Source organism: Castor canadensis, chromosome 18 (genome assembly GCF_047511655.1).
Source record: "Castor canadensis chromosome 18, mCasCan1.hap1v2, whole genome shotgun sequence".
Classification (NCBI taxonomy): Eukaryota; Metazoa; Chordata; class Mammalia; order Rodentia; family Castoridae; genus Castor; species Castor canadensis.
Genome location: NC_133403.1, coordinates 11,740,101 through 11,756,879, shown reverse-complemented (window position 1 = coordinate 11,756,879; position 16,779 = coordinate 11,740,101). Strand labels below are relative to the sequence as shown.

General features: G+C 38.5%; 1 protein-coding gene and 1 pseudogene across 1 annotated transcript in view; both read left to right on the top strand.

The window, feature by feature from the left end:
- Nucleotides 1-16,779, top strand: part of LOC109702633 (sodium/glucose cotransporter 1-like) — an 88,316-nt gene that overhangs the window by 20,739 nt on the left and 50,798 nt on the right. The window contains exon 7 of the mRNA XM_074060820.1: nucleotides 750-970. Coding sequence (XP_073916921.1) covers nucleotides 750-970 — 221 coding nt within the window. The remainder of the gene's footprint in view (nucleotides 1-749; nucleotides 971-16,779) is intronic.
- Nucleotides 2,694-3,330, top strand: LOC109702632 (histone chaperone ASF1A pseudogene; annotated as a pseudogene).

Genomic DNA, 16,779 nt, shown 5'->3' with positions numbered 1-16,779 from the left:
AAATTTCATCTGGGAAGTTTCACAATGTTTTGCTGGAATTGCAGGAAAAAGAAAATTTATGTTTTAATCAAGATTCTTTAGATGGAAATTATGATGTAACTTTAGTTCAAAACTAGTGTAAGCAGGAGGATTGCAAGTTTGAGACCAGCCTGTGCTAAAAAAAAAAAAAAAATGTGTAAGTAAATAAGTATTTTTTGCATCTATAACTAAAAATTCCAGGTGCACACTACCTTCAGGTGTGGCTCAATCGAGGAGTATGAAAGAGTCAGGTAGACAAAACAGCTTCGAGCTGCTATAGCCAGTGAAAGGAAGTACTCTTTTTTTTTAATTCCTTCAGCAGAAGAATCCTAGAGCAAATTCTGAATCGCCCAGCGTGGGTCTCGTGTCCATTCCTCTCATTTCAGTTGTTGCCCAGGAGACAGGGAATACGGGTCAGGCTCAGGTCATGTGCCAGATTGGAATAGGGGATGGTTTGACCACCTAAACCACACATGATGGAATACCCCTGGAAAGAGGTGTTCTGAGACCAACTGCTGGAGGAAGGGTGCTGGGTGCACAGCTGCAATCTTCTTTCTCTTTGGAAGAACTGGCTTTTCCTTAAGCACATGAGGTCTTGGCTATGTCACTCCATTGCACTCGATAGATGAGATATAACCAATTACACTGGGTCTTACTTTACAGTCTTGACTTTTCAGTCATGTGTTACTCTTCTCTTTAAGGAACTAATAAATATCATGGTTTTTTAACAGCCTTTAGTGACGTGGGAGGATACCAGGGGCTGCTGAAAAGTTATTTCCACGCTATTCCAAAAATGATCAGCAAAGGAAACTGGACTGCCAAGACAGCATGCTATATTCCTCGTCCAGATGCTTTTCATATCTTTCAAGACCGCAACTCTGGAGACATCCCTTGGCCTGCACTTGTCTTTGGTGCCACTTCTCTGTCCTTGTTCTATGGGTGCGCTGATCAGGTAATTAAAGTCATTGTCATTTAAGTAACTGGTCTTTGGTTTCTCTGCAGTTTCAGGCAACTTTGTCCTGTTCACTGTCCATGAGTAGGTTTCCCTTCCAATTTTCACTTATTGCCTAGGTAATTTTATATGAAACATCTAAAAGAAGTTTCTCCCAAAGTCCCATCTAAAACATACCAACTTTTTCATTTTTGTTTTTCTTCCCTGTCATTATGTAAAAAGCACAAATTTTTGAAAGTGAAAAATGGCTTTGTTTTTTGTTCTGATCATTTTGTTGTTTGGTTTTGATCATTATTGCATTGAAAAAAGAATATAACCATTACCTTAAAATAAAAATGATACATCTTTTCTATTTAAAAAAAAAGTCACAGTATAAAGGAAAGTTCAAAGTTGAAATCACCAAAATCTCAAGAAGTGGTAGCTACAGTATTTGATGAACAAGCTTCTACACCCCTTCTGGTATGTATGAACATATGCACTGGTTTACTTTACATAAATTAAATTAATCTATCCTTGCTCTCTGTCCCCTCTTGGGCTTCTTTTTACCCAAAAATATCTTGCAGGCCATGGAGCTGAAGTTCAGTGGTAATGCACAAGGCCCTGGACTCAGCCCTGGGCACCACAAAAATAATGTCACAAGCATCTTTTCCTGTTGGCAAATTAGTGTCAGTATTTTCATTTTAGTGGCAGTAGAGTCTCCGTGATGTGAAATGCACTTAAATGTGTTTAACCAGTTCTCAGTTTACCAGCGTTAGGCGGTCTGCATTGTCTTTATTAAATCAATGATGCAGCGACATCATCTCTGGACATCTCTTGGGCACACATCTCCATAACATTTGTCTAACTCATGTTACCTTATCTTCTAGTTCTCTTTGTAAATGGCACTTCATAAGTTATATTTCCCAGTTCTTCATTATTTATGTATAGAAATGCACATTTATTTTAGGATATAGGTCTTCCTTCTAGCCACCTTGCTTGTCCCAATTCTAATAATTTTATGTAAATGTTGTAGGTATATGGTACAACATCTACAAATGGTTTCCTTCCATTCCTGTCTTTGAGCCATTTGATATCTTGATTTTTCTCACTGTGTCAACTTGTGCTTCCACATATAATGAGATATAAAGCATCAGCTGTAATTGAAGATTCTAAGGCTCCTCTCTAGAAGCAAACTTATCATGCAGACAAAAGTAAGAGCTATCTAGTACCTAAGCAGTGCACATGGCAGGCTTAGTTATATATTGGTCTAAATTTGCATATCTTAATTGTGCAAAGTTCTCCATGTCCATTGAACAGAAAATAAACATTACCCTTTAGCACACTTACAAATATTGACCATAATTAGACTGTAAATGAAGCCTTATTACATTGCTAAGAATCAATATCATATAAAGTATGTGTTTGCACTAATGCAAAAAAAAGTTAACGACAACAGGATAGTTCTTTAAATTACTTATTTCTGAAATTAAGTGACATGTTGTTATATAGTTTCTGGATTTGAAAGTCATTCATTAAAATATATACACTTAAAACTAAGTGCTGGAAATAGGAAAGCTGCAAAAACGCTGCAGAGCACTCCTGTGTAAATAACAATTTCTCAAGTCTCCACTGCAGTGTATCAGGTCAGCGCTGGGCAGGGGTCTGCACTCTTGGAATAGCCCCAGGCTGACTTTATTGTGTCCAACAAGTCCAAAAAACACAAACATTGTGGTTTTTTCAAAATATGGCAAAGGTTCAGCAGAACAATATTGTGGTGCTAGATAGCCCTTCTCTTTTCTACCACCCATTCTGGTTCATGATCACCTTGACTGCATCAAAGACCTATCTGAATACTTGAAATGGAAAATTACCTATGTGGGCTCCACAGAAAGTGAAGAATACATTCAAGTTTTAGAGGGCCCTGTTTCTGCAGGAAGGCATTTGTTTGTATTTCAAGTTGATGCACCTAATCTAGAACTCATTCCAGATGCAGATGAAGTTGTAACAGTCATGCTACTTACTTGTACCTGTGGAGATCAGGAATTTATTAAAGTTGGCTATTATGTAAATAATGAGTATACTGAGACATAATTAAAGGAAAATTCACAAATAAAACCAGATTTTTTTAAGCTTCAAAGGAACATTTTGGGATCTAATCCCAGGGTCACAAGATTCTACTTTAATTTAGGAAGACAACACAGAAAAACCAGGAGATACAGAGAGCAGTATTCCAAATCCACAGTCACTTCTTTCAACAGATGCATTACTTTCAGCATCAAAGGGAATCATCCTCATCAGAAAACCCACTAAATGTCATGTTAGAATCTCACATGGACTGCATGCTACTACCTTCCATCCCTTTAGTACAAATTAAGCTATAAAAACACAGAACTATCTCCCTCTAATTCCAATAATCAAGACATAGTGTGAAGAATTTGTTTTTAAAAATCCTATAGAAAGTTTATAAGAAAACCAATATTTGAACAAATAAGCAAATAGTGGACTATGAAAACAATGATTTATAAGTAATTTTTTGACAGTGAGGGAGGGAAGGGGGAGGAACAATAGAGATTGCTCAATGAGTACAGCCCTTATAGTTTAAATCTTGAATGTTCCTCAAATACCCATGTAGTGAAGGACTGGTCTAAGCCTATGGTGCTATTAAGAGACGAGAGAACCACTAGGAGGCAGGACCTAGTAGAAGAAAGTGAGATCATTGAGGGTATTTTTTTGATATTGAGGCCCTGGACCCTCCTCTTCATCTCTCCTTTATGCGGAAACATTAATTTGATATAATCACATTTTTGAATCCTTGCTTTTATTTCCTGAGATGTTTCAGACCTGTTCAAAGAGTCCTTGCCTATGCCTATAGCTTGAAGTGTTTCCCATATGTGAACCTCTAGATGCTTCAAAGTTTCAAGTCTTAAATTAAGGTCTTTATCCATTTTGGCTTGAATTTTTTACAAGGTAAGAGATAGGGATCTTGTTTCACTCTTCTACATGTGGATATACAGTTTTCCCAGCACACTAAATATGCAGACTTTTTTCCAAGGTATCTTTTTTGTAACTTTTGTCAAGAATCACATAGCTGGTCCAGGCATGATGGTACACACCTATAACCCTACCTACTTGTGAGAGAGAGGGAAAGGATCATGATTCAAGGTCAGCCCTGACCAAAAAAAAAGTAGTGAGACCCCCATCTCAGACAGCAAACTGGGCATTATAGAACACACTTGTGGCTCTAGACACTAGGAGGCATAGGTAGGAGGATCACAGTCTGAGGTCAACTCTTGGCAAAAATTCAAGAGCCAATCTAAAAAAATAACTAAAGGAAAAAGGACTAGAGTGTGGCTCAAGTGGTAAGCCCCTGCCTACCAAATACGAGGTCCAGAGTTCAAGCCCCAACACTGCCTCCCAAAAGAATCAGATGACAGCCAGGTGCCAGTGGCTCACACCTATAATCCTAACTACTCAGGAGGCAGAGATCAGGAGGATCAGGGTTCAAAGCCAACCCATGGCAAATAGTTCACAAGCCCTTATCTCGAAAAACCCATCACAAAAAAAGGGCTGGTGGAGTGACTCAAGGTGTAAGCCCTGAGTTCAAACCCCAGTACTGAAAAAAATAAAAGAATCAGATGGGAGTGCCCTCTTGGGCTTATTTCCAGATCTTAATATTCTACTCCATTGGTCTATGTATCTATTTTTGTGCCAGTACCATACTACTTGTTTGGGTTTTTTTTTTACTATAATTCTGTGGTATAATTTAAAGACAAGTGTTCTGATACTTCCAGCATTGCTCTTTTTGCTCAGGATTGCTTTGAATGTTCAGGGTCTTCTGTGTTTCCATATGAATTTTAGCATTTTTTTCTATTTATGTGAAGAATATCATCAAAATTTGATGGAGATTGAATTAAATTTGTCTATAGCCTTTGGTAGCATGGCCATTTTAGAAATAGTTATTCTCCCAATCCGTGAGCATGAAATATCTTTTCCATCATTTAGTGTCTTTTACAATTTCTGTCTTTAGTGATTTTTACAGTTTTCATTATTGTAGTCTTTAGCATCTTTAATTAAATTTATGCCTTAGTATTTTATTTTTTGAGGGTATTGTGACTAGGATTGCTTCCTTGACTTCTTTTTCAGCATATTTATTGCTGTTGTAAAGAGCTGTCTAGTTTCAAGTAGTCTCATTTCTCAATCCTTTCTCTTAGTTGCTGAGCCATTTCAGTTCCATTTAGGAATCTATTGCCTATGCCTATTAATTCCAGTGGATGCCCTGTTCTTTCCTGCACTAGCTTCAAAGTTTCAGATCTTATATTAAGGTCTTTAATCCATTTTGAGCTAACACTTCTACAGGGTCAAAGACATGGATCTATTTGTAGTTTTCTGCATGCAGATATCCAGTTTTCTCAGCAAAATTTGTTGAAGAGGCTGTCTTTTCTCCATTGTATGATTTGGGTGCCTTTTTCAAAAATCATTTGGCTATAGCTGCATGGATTCATATCTGTGTCTTCAATCCTGCTCCACTGGTTTTCATCTCTGTTTTTGTGCCAGTACCATGCTGTTGTTATTCCTATAGCTCCGTGGTATAGTTTGAAGTCAGGTATTGTGACACCTCCAGCCTTGCTTTTTTGTTCATTATTTCCTTGGCTATTCAGTTTTATGCTTCCAAATAAATGTTAGTGTTGTTTTTCAATCTCTGTGATAAATATCATTAGAATTTTGATGGGGATTGCATTGAACATGTAGATTGCTTTTGATAGTATAGCCTTTTACATAATATTGATTCTGCCCATCAGTGAGCATGGGAGACCTTTCCACCTTCTGTAATCTTCTTCGACTTCTTTCTTCAATAGTTTGTAGTTTTTACTGTAGCGGTCTTTCACTTTCTTTGTTAAGTTTATTCTTAGGTATTTCATTTTTCGAGACTATTGTAAATGGAATTTCTCCTCTTATTTTCTTTCTCAGTCTGTTCATTTTTGGTATAAAGAAAGGCTACTGATTTTTGTAAATTGATTTTGTATCCTGCTACTATGCTGAAGGTATTTATGATGTCCAGGAGTTCTCTTGGTAGTTTTCATGGTCTTTTAGGAATAAAATCATGTCATCTGCAGATAGGGATAGTTTGACTATACTTTTCCTATTGAATTCTTTTTTTTTCTTCTTCATGTCTTATTATTCTAGCTAGTAATTCTAAGACTATGTTGCCTAAGAGTGGAGAAACTGAACACCCTTGTCTTATTCCTGAATTTAGTGGAAATGGTTTCAGTTTGTCCCCATATATAGCCTTTATTATGGTGTGGTACATTTCTTCTATTCCTAATCTCATCAGAGCTTTTGTCATAAATGGATCTTGAATTTTATCAAAGCCTTTTTTTTTTTGCAGTATTGGGCTTTGAACTCAGGGCCTACAACTTGACCCATTCCACTAGCCCTTTTGTGTGTGTGTGTGTGTGCTTTTTTGAGATAGGATCTTGTGAACTATTTGTCTGGGCTGTCTTCGAACCACAATCCTCCTGCTCTCTGCCTCCTGAGTAGCTAGAATTAGAGGCATGAGCCACCAGAGCCCAGGTTAAAGATGTTTTCGGCCTCTACTGAGATGATCATGTGGTTTTTGTCTTTGCTTCTATTAATACCTTCTATTTTGTTTAATGATTTATATATGCTGATCCATCCCTGAGATGAAACCTACTTGATTATGGCTTATGATCTTTTTGATATGTTTTTGAATTTGTTTTGTCAGTATTTTATTGAGAAATTGTGCATCTACATTTACTAAAAAGATTGATCTTCTATAATTTTTTATTAAAGGTCCAGTAGAATTCAGCAGTGAGTCCATCAGGTCCAGAACTTTTGTTTTTTGGGTGACTCTTTATTGCTGCTTCAATTTAATTTCTTGTTATAGATCTATTTAAGTGATTTATATCCTCTTGGTTCAATTTTGGTTTGTTTTATTTGTGTAGAAATTTGGCCATTTCTTTTAGATTTTCCAATTTATTTGAATATAGGTTTTCAAAGTAATCCCTAATGATTCTCTGAATTTCCTTGGTATTTGTTGTGATTTTCTCTTTTTCATTTCTAATTTTATTTTATTTTATTTTGGGGGGTACTGGGGCTTGAACTCAGGGCCTTCACCTTAAGACACTCCATCATCCCTTTTTGTGATGAGTATTTTTGAAATATGGTCTTATGGACTATTTGCCTGAGCTGGCTTTCAACTGTAATCTTCCTGATCTCTGCCTCCTGAGTAGCTAGGATTACAGGTGTGAGCCACCTAGCTCATTTCTAATTTTATTAATTTGGGTCCTTTCTTCATCATTTCAGTCAGATTTGCTAGTGATCTGTCAGTCTTATTTGTCTTTTCAAAGAGCCAGCTTTTTGTTTCACTGATTCTTCGTATGTATTTTTTGGCCTTTGTTTCATTGATTTAGGCCCTTGTTTTTATGATTTCTCTCTTTCTGCTAGTTCTAGTTTTAGCTTGTTCTTGTTCTTGCTTTTCTAGGAGTTCGGGATGCAATATTAGGTCATTTATTTGAAATCTTTCTGTATTTTTAATATATGCATTTATGACTGTAAGCTTTCCCTTTCAGACTGCCTTTGCTATGTACCATTGGTTGTGCTTTCGTTTTTGCTAAATTCCAGAAACTTTTTTATTTCCTCCCTTACTTCTTCAATGACCAACTGATCACGGTGTTTGGTATTTTCTGCTATTTCTTTTGTTGTAGAGTCCTAGTTTTATTGCATTGTGGTCATTGTTAAGACTTGCTTTGTGACCTAAAATATGGTCTGTTTTAGAGAAAGTTCCATGGGCTGCTGAGAAGAATGTATTTTGTGCTGTTGCAGGGTGGAATACACTGTAGATGTGTGTCAGGCCTAGTTGATCTATGTTTTCATTCAATTATAGAGTTTCTTTGTTGATTTTTATCTGGATAGGGGTCCAAGCTTAACAGTTCTCTGTTAACCCTGTTCATGGGTTTTTGTCTCTCTTACCCACTATCATGAAGCTCTGTGTAAGCCCTTAGGCTCATGTTCCATGCTGTTCAGTAATAAACAGCTTCATCCTCAGACCATAGGCTAGCAATGGCTTTCAACTGTATATTTTATTTGACTTAAGGAATTTTTTGTTTACTGGGTTTCTGTTTGATTCCTTTTTTTCTGAGACATTCCATATCTTTGTTACACTCTTCTTTCACATCTTGTACTGCCTTCTTTATTTCATTTATCTCTTTTAAAATAATTTCTTTGGATTTAATTCAAATTTTGTTGAAATCCTCTGAGTTCATTTTGCTGTTTCTGTGTCTTAAGGTTTTTATTTCTGTTCTCTTGGGATTCATTCAGTTGTTTTTGTATGTTCTCCTTAAGCTCATTAAACATTCTTATCATTTTTCTTACCTCAGAAACTAGGGATTCATCCCCTTCACTGCCTACAAAATCCTCTACTGTGTGATTGTCGACCTTTTGAGGAGTCATATTGCCCTGCCTTCTTTTATTCCTCATGTTTCTATTTTGAGATTTGCTCATGCATTGTTGATGAGTTGGGTAGGAATTTTAATCATTTGTTATTTTTCCCTGGCCTCAATGTCTATGCTGTAGCTAGCTTAATTGTTAGCTAGGTTGTTGTAACATTTCCATTCACTGACCTGGAGGTATAACTTAGTAATAGCAAATTCATAAATCCAATGCCCAACCAATCATTTGCACAATATTTAAAACCCTTGGCAATTTTTTCCATAAACATGGGTTATTGGGGAGATAACAGTTGTTTGCATAGGTATTGAGATATTTATACTTAGGTAATTAAAATGATGGTGACAGAAGAGGAGACAAAGAGAGGGAGTATGGGGTAAAGGGAGAAGAGGTATGAGGTGTGGGGCCTATGGGATAATAATTCCCTAATGTGTGTAGGTATAGTTCAGTTGTTGTGGTAGGGTGCTATTGTCAGTAATTGCAGAATGATAGGAAGTATGGGGATAATGTGTGAAGTTGGTATAACAGACTACTCATGAGTGGTTAGTGTGGAGGATATAGTGACAGTAGGAGGAAAGAGAGAGGGAGGAGAGGAAGATAAGAGGAGATGAAGAAGAAAGAAAAAAAGAGAAAACAAAAATTCAGGGTCATGAAAAGAATGTGGAACAAGAGAGGGCTAAGCAAATTAGTTTCAGCAGAGTGGAAAAAGGAGATCAGTAACAAAAAAAGAAACTTAAAAAAAAAGATATATATATATATATATATATATATATATACACACACACACACAAATATAGACAGATAGATATGCATACCTATATATGTGTATATGTATATATAGAGAGAGAGAAAGAGAGAGCACTAATTTCCTCATTTTTTAATACATTTTTATTATGATATATTCATCATATGGGGGGAATTCATAATGACAATTCCAACTAGATTTACATTGTACATTATTTACATTGCCCCCATCATCTCTCCCCCTCAACTCCCTTCCCACCTTACTTAAAGCAATTGTAAGAGGTTTCTTAGTTCTGTTTCACACTGGTATATGAAGTCCATCTACCATATACCGTCACCTTAATCTCCTTCTTTCACACTCCCCCCTTGTGCTAGTACCACACACACACACACACACACACACACACACACACACACAGTACCTATTTTACAGTCCTGGTTTTCATTATTAATATTTAAGTTGATGTTCAAAGGGGTGTCTCAATGTATGCCCACTGTGGGTGTACTTTACTTTGGTCTGTTCAACCCCTTCATTACTCTCCCTTACCCCTTTACATCCCATCCTCCATTTTCAATAGCTTTCAATACAAATCCTTATATCCTTTAGATCTTCACATCTTAAGTTAAGCTATATTACTAATGCTCTATCATGCTCTTTTCTTTTCCCTCTTTCCCTGAGTTCCATAGAGTAGTTCCACTTTTACAAACATATTCTACATCTGAGTTTGTATATGATCATACTTGGTTTTGTATATATGTTTATCTTTGGATCTATCTTTCAAGTATGAGAGAGAACATGCTGCTTTTGTGTTTTTGATCCTGGCTTACTTCACTTAACATGACTGCATCTTCAAATTGCATCCATTTACTTTCAAACTGCATCATCATTCCTTATGACTAAGTAATACTCCATTATATATATATTCCACATTTTCTTCATCCATTCATCAGTTGTTTGGAAACCTGGGTTGTTTCCAAAGTTTGGCTATTGTGAATAGTACTACAGTGAACATCAGTGTATAGGTGTCTCTATTGAAACCTATCTTACATTCTTTTAGGTAGATTTACAGGAGTGGAATCACTGGATCATATGGAGTTCTATCTTCAGCTTTTTGTGGAATCTCCATACTGCTTTCCATAGTGGTTGTACTAATTTGCACTCCCACCAACAATGTATAAGGGTTCCTGTTTTGCCACATCCTTTCCAGCATTTGTTGTTGTTATTACCCTTGATTATGGCCATTCTAATTGGAGTAAGATGAAATCTAAGTGTTGTTTTGATTTGCATCTCTTTTATAACCAGGGAAGTTGAGCACTTCTTCATGAATTTACTGGCCATTTGTACCTCTTCCTTTGAGAGTTCCCTGTTTAATTCATGTGCTCATTTTTTTATTGAGGTGTTGATTCTCTGGGGCTGAGGTTTTGGAGTATTCTGTAGATTCTGAATATTAGTCCCTTAATGGATGAGTAGCTGGCAAAGATTTTCTCCCATTCTGTGGGCTGACTCTTGAGTCTGGTGACAGTTTCCTGTGCTGTGTAGATGCTCTTTAGTTTTATGCAGTCCCATTTGTTCATTGTTTCTCTTAGATGCTGAGCCTTTTGAGTTCTATTTAGGAAGTCTTATGCTATACCTTTTCTATTCCAGTGTATTTCCTACTGCTTCCTGGAGTTGTTTCAAAGTTTGGGGCCTTATATTAAAGTCTTTGATTCACTTTGAATTGGTTTTGGTACAGGGTGAAATACAGGGATCTAGTTTCAGGCTTCTACATGTAGATATCGAGTTTTCCCCTTAGCACAGCCTTTGCTGTGTTCCACAGAGTCTGGTAGATTATATTTTCATTTTTATTATATCCTACGAACTTTGTGATTTCTTCCCATATTTTTTCAGTCACTCACTGGTTTTTCAACAGTGTGTTGTTCAGTCTCCATGTGTTTGTAGATTTTTGTGGGGGTTTTTTGTTGTTGATGTCTAGTTTTACTGCATGGTGATCTGATATGATTGGGGGTTATTTCAGTTTTCTTGAATTTGTTAAGACTTGCTTTGTGTCCAGAAATATGACCTATTTTGGAGAAAGTTCCATGACCTGCAGAAAAAAATGTGTATTGCCTAGTTGTTGGGTGAAACAGTCTGTAGATACCAACCATATCCAGTTAGTCTAATATGTAGAGTAGCTCTGCAGTTTCTCTGTTATCTTTTGCCTGGATGACCTATCTATTGGTGATAGTGGGGTATTTAGGTCTCCCATTATCACTGTGATAGTGTCTATCTGTGGTCTTCGGTTCATTAGAGTTTTTTAATGTAGATAGGTATTTGGTGCATATATATTAAGGGTTGGCATTTGCTCTTGTTCCTTTAATTACTATGAAGTGACCTTCATTTTCTTTTCAGACTGATTTTGGTCTGAAGTCTACTTTGTCAGATATGAGTATAGCTACTCCAGTTGTTTATAGAATCCATTTGCTTGGAAAACCTTTTTCTACCCTTAGACTCTAAGCCAGTGTCTATTTTTTTCAGTGAGATGAGTATCTTGTAAGCAATATATGCTTGGGCCCTGTTTTTCACCCAGTTTGCTATTTTATGACTTTTGATTGTGGCATTGAGGTCACTTACATTCAGAGGTGTTTGTTGTTTCTAATTATTTTAATTCCCCTGTTTTTTAGTTTTACCTGTTCTTTGTTTACTGGTCTGTTTGCTCAAAAGGGTTTATTTTTTTTTTGCATCTTCCTATCTTAGTCTCAATTCTTCTTCTATGTATAAAGGACCTTTAAGAACTTTCTGCAGTGCTAGTGTGGTAGTCATGAATTCCTTTAGTTTTTCCTTGCTGTGGAGGATTTTAATTTAATTAGGAAAGACAGTTGTGCTGGATACACTAGTGTAGGTAAACAGTTTCTTTCTTTCAGGCCCTGAATTAAGTCTTTCCATGACCTTCTTGCAGTTAGAATTTGAGTTGAGAAATCTGCTGTTATTCTAATGCCTTTGCCTTTATATCTGACTTGTTTTTTTTTTCTTTTGCAGCTTTCAGAATTCTTTGTTCTGTGTGCTCAGTGTTTGGTTATGATGTGTCTGGGGATGTTTCATTTTTGGTCCCAACAGTTTAGTGTTCTGTAAACTTCCTGCACCTGAAGATCCCTCTTGAACTTAGTGAAGATTTCAGCTATTATTCTATTGAATAGGTTGTCAGTGCCTTTAGTTTGTATATGCTCTCCTTCTTTTCATGGTGTTCCAGATATCTTGCATGTTCCATTCATATTTTCTTAGCATTCTTTCATGATCTTTTACTGTTTGATCTAATTCTTTGACTTTGTCTTCCATTCCTGATACTCTATTTTCAACTTGCTCCCTTCTGTTCACCAAGCTCTTGATTGAGATTTTTATTGGGGATATTGAATTGTTTATTTCAGATTGATTATTTTTCAGGGTTTCCCTATCTTTATCTCCTCTTTCATGTCCTGCATAGTCTTCTTAATTTCATTCATGTGTTTGTTTGTATTCTCTTTGAGCTCATTTCATTGTTTATTCATGTCCTTTTAGAAGTCAGATACTAACTATTGTGTTTCTTCTTTGAGGCCATTATTCATTTTTACTACTATTTTTTGGAATTCCTTATTTGATATCTCTTCCTCTACATGGTATTTAAATCCTTAGTGGTGGAATTGACTTTTGAGGGAGAGTGGTTGCCTTGCTCTTTCATTCTGCATTGAGATTTATGCATCTGGAGCTGGGTTTAGCTAGGGTTTTAATCCCTTATGCCTCTGTAGTTGGGCTTTTGAGTTTTTTCACCCAGAGCCCCAGCAGTTTTCCTCAGAAAGGGGTATGCTGGAAATCTTGCAGAGATTTTGTTATGGTGCAGATTACCTCTTTTCTCTCCTCAGAGAGAGAGCTGGAGTTTCTGCTCTTTGATGGTGGCATGAGGACTCTTCTGAAGTCACACTGGGAAATGCTAGTAACACCTGCAGAGTAGCAGATTTCCACTCAGTGGAGGAGCCTGGATGTCAGCTCTTGGACAGGAGAAACAGGATTCTCCTGCAGGGAGCTACAGCATGAAATGCTAGGCCTCTGTGCACCTCGGGAGGCAGGCCTCCTGGCAGCTGCAGAGTAGTGGATTGCATGCAGTGGAAGACCTGGGATCCCAGCTCTTGGACAGGAGAGATGGGACTCTCCTGCAGTGAGGCACAGTGTGAAGTGCTGGGCCCTTGTGCACCTTGGGGAAGCAGGCCTTTGGTGCTGCTTACAGAGTAGCAGGTTACAGCTGTCTTCCCACAGCTGGGAATCTGGTATTCTCACTCTTTCATGGGCACAGTGGGGGATGCTGGGCTTCTCTGCACCTTGAGAGGCAGGCCTCCTGGCAGCTGCAGAGTAGTGGATTGCCACTCAGTAGAGGAGCTGGGGTTCCAGCTCTTAGATAGGAGAGACTGGACCATCCTGTAGGCAACTGAGGTTGGAAGTGTTAGACCTCTGTGCACATTGGAGAAGCAGGCCTTCTGGTGCTGTCCAGAGTATAAGATTACATCTTTCCTCCCCTCAGTAGGAATCTGGCATTCTCACTCTTTGATGGGGGAACAGGGGCTCTCCAGCTGTCAGGCACAGTGGGGAGTGCTGGGCCTCTGTGCACCTTGGGAGGTGCACACTTCTTCTTCTTGTACTGATCACTGAGTAGTAGTTTACAGTTTTTCTCCTCTCAGTAGGGAATCTGTTGTTTTCACTCCTTAATAGAAACAGGGACTCTCCCATGGTTAGGGGCAGTGGGAAGCACTGGGCCTTTTTGTGTCTTAGGGAAACAAGTCTCCTGGCACCCACAGAATGGCAGATTACTGCTCAGTAGAGGAGCTGGGTTGCTGCTCTTTGACAGGGCAGTGGGAGTTCTCCCACAGGAGGGCTTGGGGGGTGGTAAGTGCTGGGCCTCCATGCTCTGAGGGGAACAGAAGCTCCTGGTGCCAGCAGAATAGCAAAGCATGGAGCCTGGGGTTCACTGCATGTGTGGCAGCAGGCTCCTGACACTGAGCAGCTAGTTGAGGGTGCCCATGAGGCAGCAAAGCCAGCAAGCTTGAATCATGTGGTGCCCACAAGGCAGCAGAGGTCCTGGTGTCTACTGATGCCAGGGTATGGGCTTCCAGGAGCCACTGAAGCTGCTGCAGTCATGGGAGAAGAAAGCCTGAGTGCAGCAGGAGTTCTGGGGCCTGCTTGCCAGGCATGGGCATCCAGGAGCCAAGTACAGTAGTGCAGAGGCACAGGACAACCAAGCCTGCTAACTTACACCTTCTGTTTCCCGTGAAGCAAGGGAGCCCAGGTTTGCCTGGCATTTCAGGGTGCAGGGTATCATCATGTAAGTGTGGGGGAGGGTAGAGCTCTGATTTCCTATGTATGCCAGGAAGCAGGATTTACTGCCAAGCACAGAGTAATGGATCCTAGAGCTACACAGAGACTTCAGGGGCAGGGGATCGGTAGTGTTGAGCTGCAAGTCATTCCTCCCCTTCTTCCCATGGTTAGTTGCTTCTCTTTTTGTGGATTTGGAGAGGCCTTTGCTTCTTGCTGGTTACAGGAACCCATGGATGTCTTTTGGGGTCCCTTCATCTTCCTTATTCAGGTGGTTAGTCACCACTGGGGTTTAGGGATGTCAACAATCTTCCCTCTTGTTCAATCCCCCTAATTTCCTCCTCGATATGGGTTTGTTCTAAGTTCAGTGAGTGCTCTGGGCACTTACCTCTGATTTTTCATCAAGTGTTTTCCCTTCTCAGGGTTGACATGCTGGGCTGTGTGGTAATCAGTGTGCCCCTCTCTACCAAACAGGTTTGGGGGATCCATTCATGGTGTTTAAGTCATGGCTCTTCTTGGGGAGGTGGGCAGTAAGGGTCAGTTTGTCTGAGTAGGTAGGTTCTCCAAAGTGGTCCCCAGAGGAGCTGGTGTTGTGAGCAAGGCAAGCCTGGGAGCTGGAATTGAGCTTTCTGGTTGAATGCCTTGTAGACTGTTTCAAATTGCTACCTGTTTCTCCAAGGTGGTAGAAGGCATTGCTTTCCCTGGACTGCAGCTTTCTCACTCTTCCACTGCACAGGCTGGATCAGCCCAGCACCCTGCCCCACCCACCAGGTTAGGCTGGAATTTTTCCTCAATTTGTTAGGCTACCAACTTTGTCCAGGATGGTTGCAATCTGCAAACAAGCTACACTGAACTGTGTGGCTTCCTCCAGAGCAAATGGTTTGGCACATTTACATGGAAGGGTTGTAGTTCCTCTCAGTGGTATTGGGAGTCAGCACCCCTGGCCACAGGCAGGTGCAGTCAGAGGTTCCTCATCCATAAATAGGTCAAGGATAGTCTGGGCACTTTCAGAACTTGTTCTTCAGTTCTCTGTGATGAGTTTTTGCCCTTTGGAAAAAGGGAAAAGGAGGAGAAAAGAGGCTTTTAAATCCCCTTGATGGATTGTTTTCTTTATCAATATGAAGTGACTGACCGTCTTTGTCTCCTTTGACTAACTTTTGTCTGAACTCTGCTTTGTCAGATTTAAATATAGCTACTCCTAGTTGCTTTTGTGTTACATTTGCTTGAAAGATCTTTTTTCCATCCTTTCACTTTAAGTCATTGTTTGTCTTTGCGAGTAAGGAGGTTTTCTTATAGGCACCAAATAGTTGGGTCTTGTCCTTTAATCCAATTTACCAGTCTTTTAATTAGCGCATTAAGAGCATCAACATTCAGAGTACTATTGAACGGTTTCTACTAATTCTTGTAAATTTGTTGTTTTGTCATGTTTTATTCTTTCCCAATCCTCATTCTATTGTTTTACTCTTGTATTAAAATTTATTCTTTCCTGTATTTTCATGTATTTATTTTCCTCTCCTGGGCACAGTATTTCTTTTAGTATCTTCTGCAGTGATGGGTTAGAGGTCACAAATTCCTTAATTTTGTTTAGCATGTAAGAATTTTTTATTTCTCCTTCAATTATAAAGGATGGTTTTGCTGAATGTAGTAATTTAGGTTGACATAATCTAGGTGGGCAACAATTTTTCTCAATGACCTTGAAGTACATTCTTCTAGATTTTAGAATTTCTGTTGAGAAACTTACTGTTATTCTGATGGGTTTACCTTTATATGTGACTTAGCACTTCCCTTTTACAGCTTTCAGCAATCTTTTCTTGATGTTTTAACTATAATGTTGTGTAAGATGTTCCTTTGTGGTCTTGTCTATTTGGTGTTCTAGAGAACTTCTTGGATAACCATCTCTTTCCCAACATTTGGGAAATTTTCTGCTATTATTTTATTAAATATTTTCTATGCCTTTTGTTTTTATCTCTTCTTCTTCTGTGACCATTATTCATAAGTTTGTCTGTTAATGGTGCCCCAGGGGTCTTCTATAATCTGTTTGTACTTTCTTATTTTTTTTATCATTTTCTAAATGTTATAATTTACTACCTTGTCTTCAAGCTATGATAGGCTGAGTTTTTATTTAACTTATTGAGCTTTGTATTTCTAGAATTTCCTTTTTTCTCTTGTCATTCTTGTTTTATTCCTTTAAATGTTAAATCCAAGTCCTAGGCATCAGGTGGCTCCTCTGGGATCACACATTTCCATGTTTGAAGCCCCCCATTCCAGGAAAGTTTTTATACTTTTTAACAGCTCTTCAAAAGGA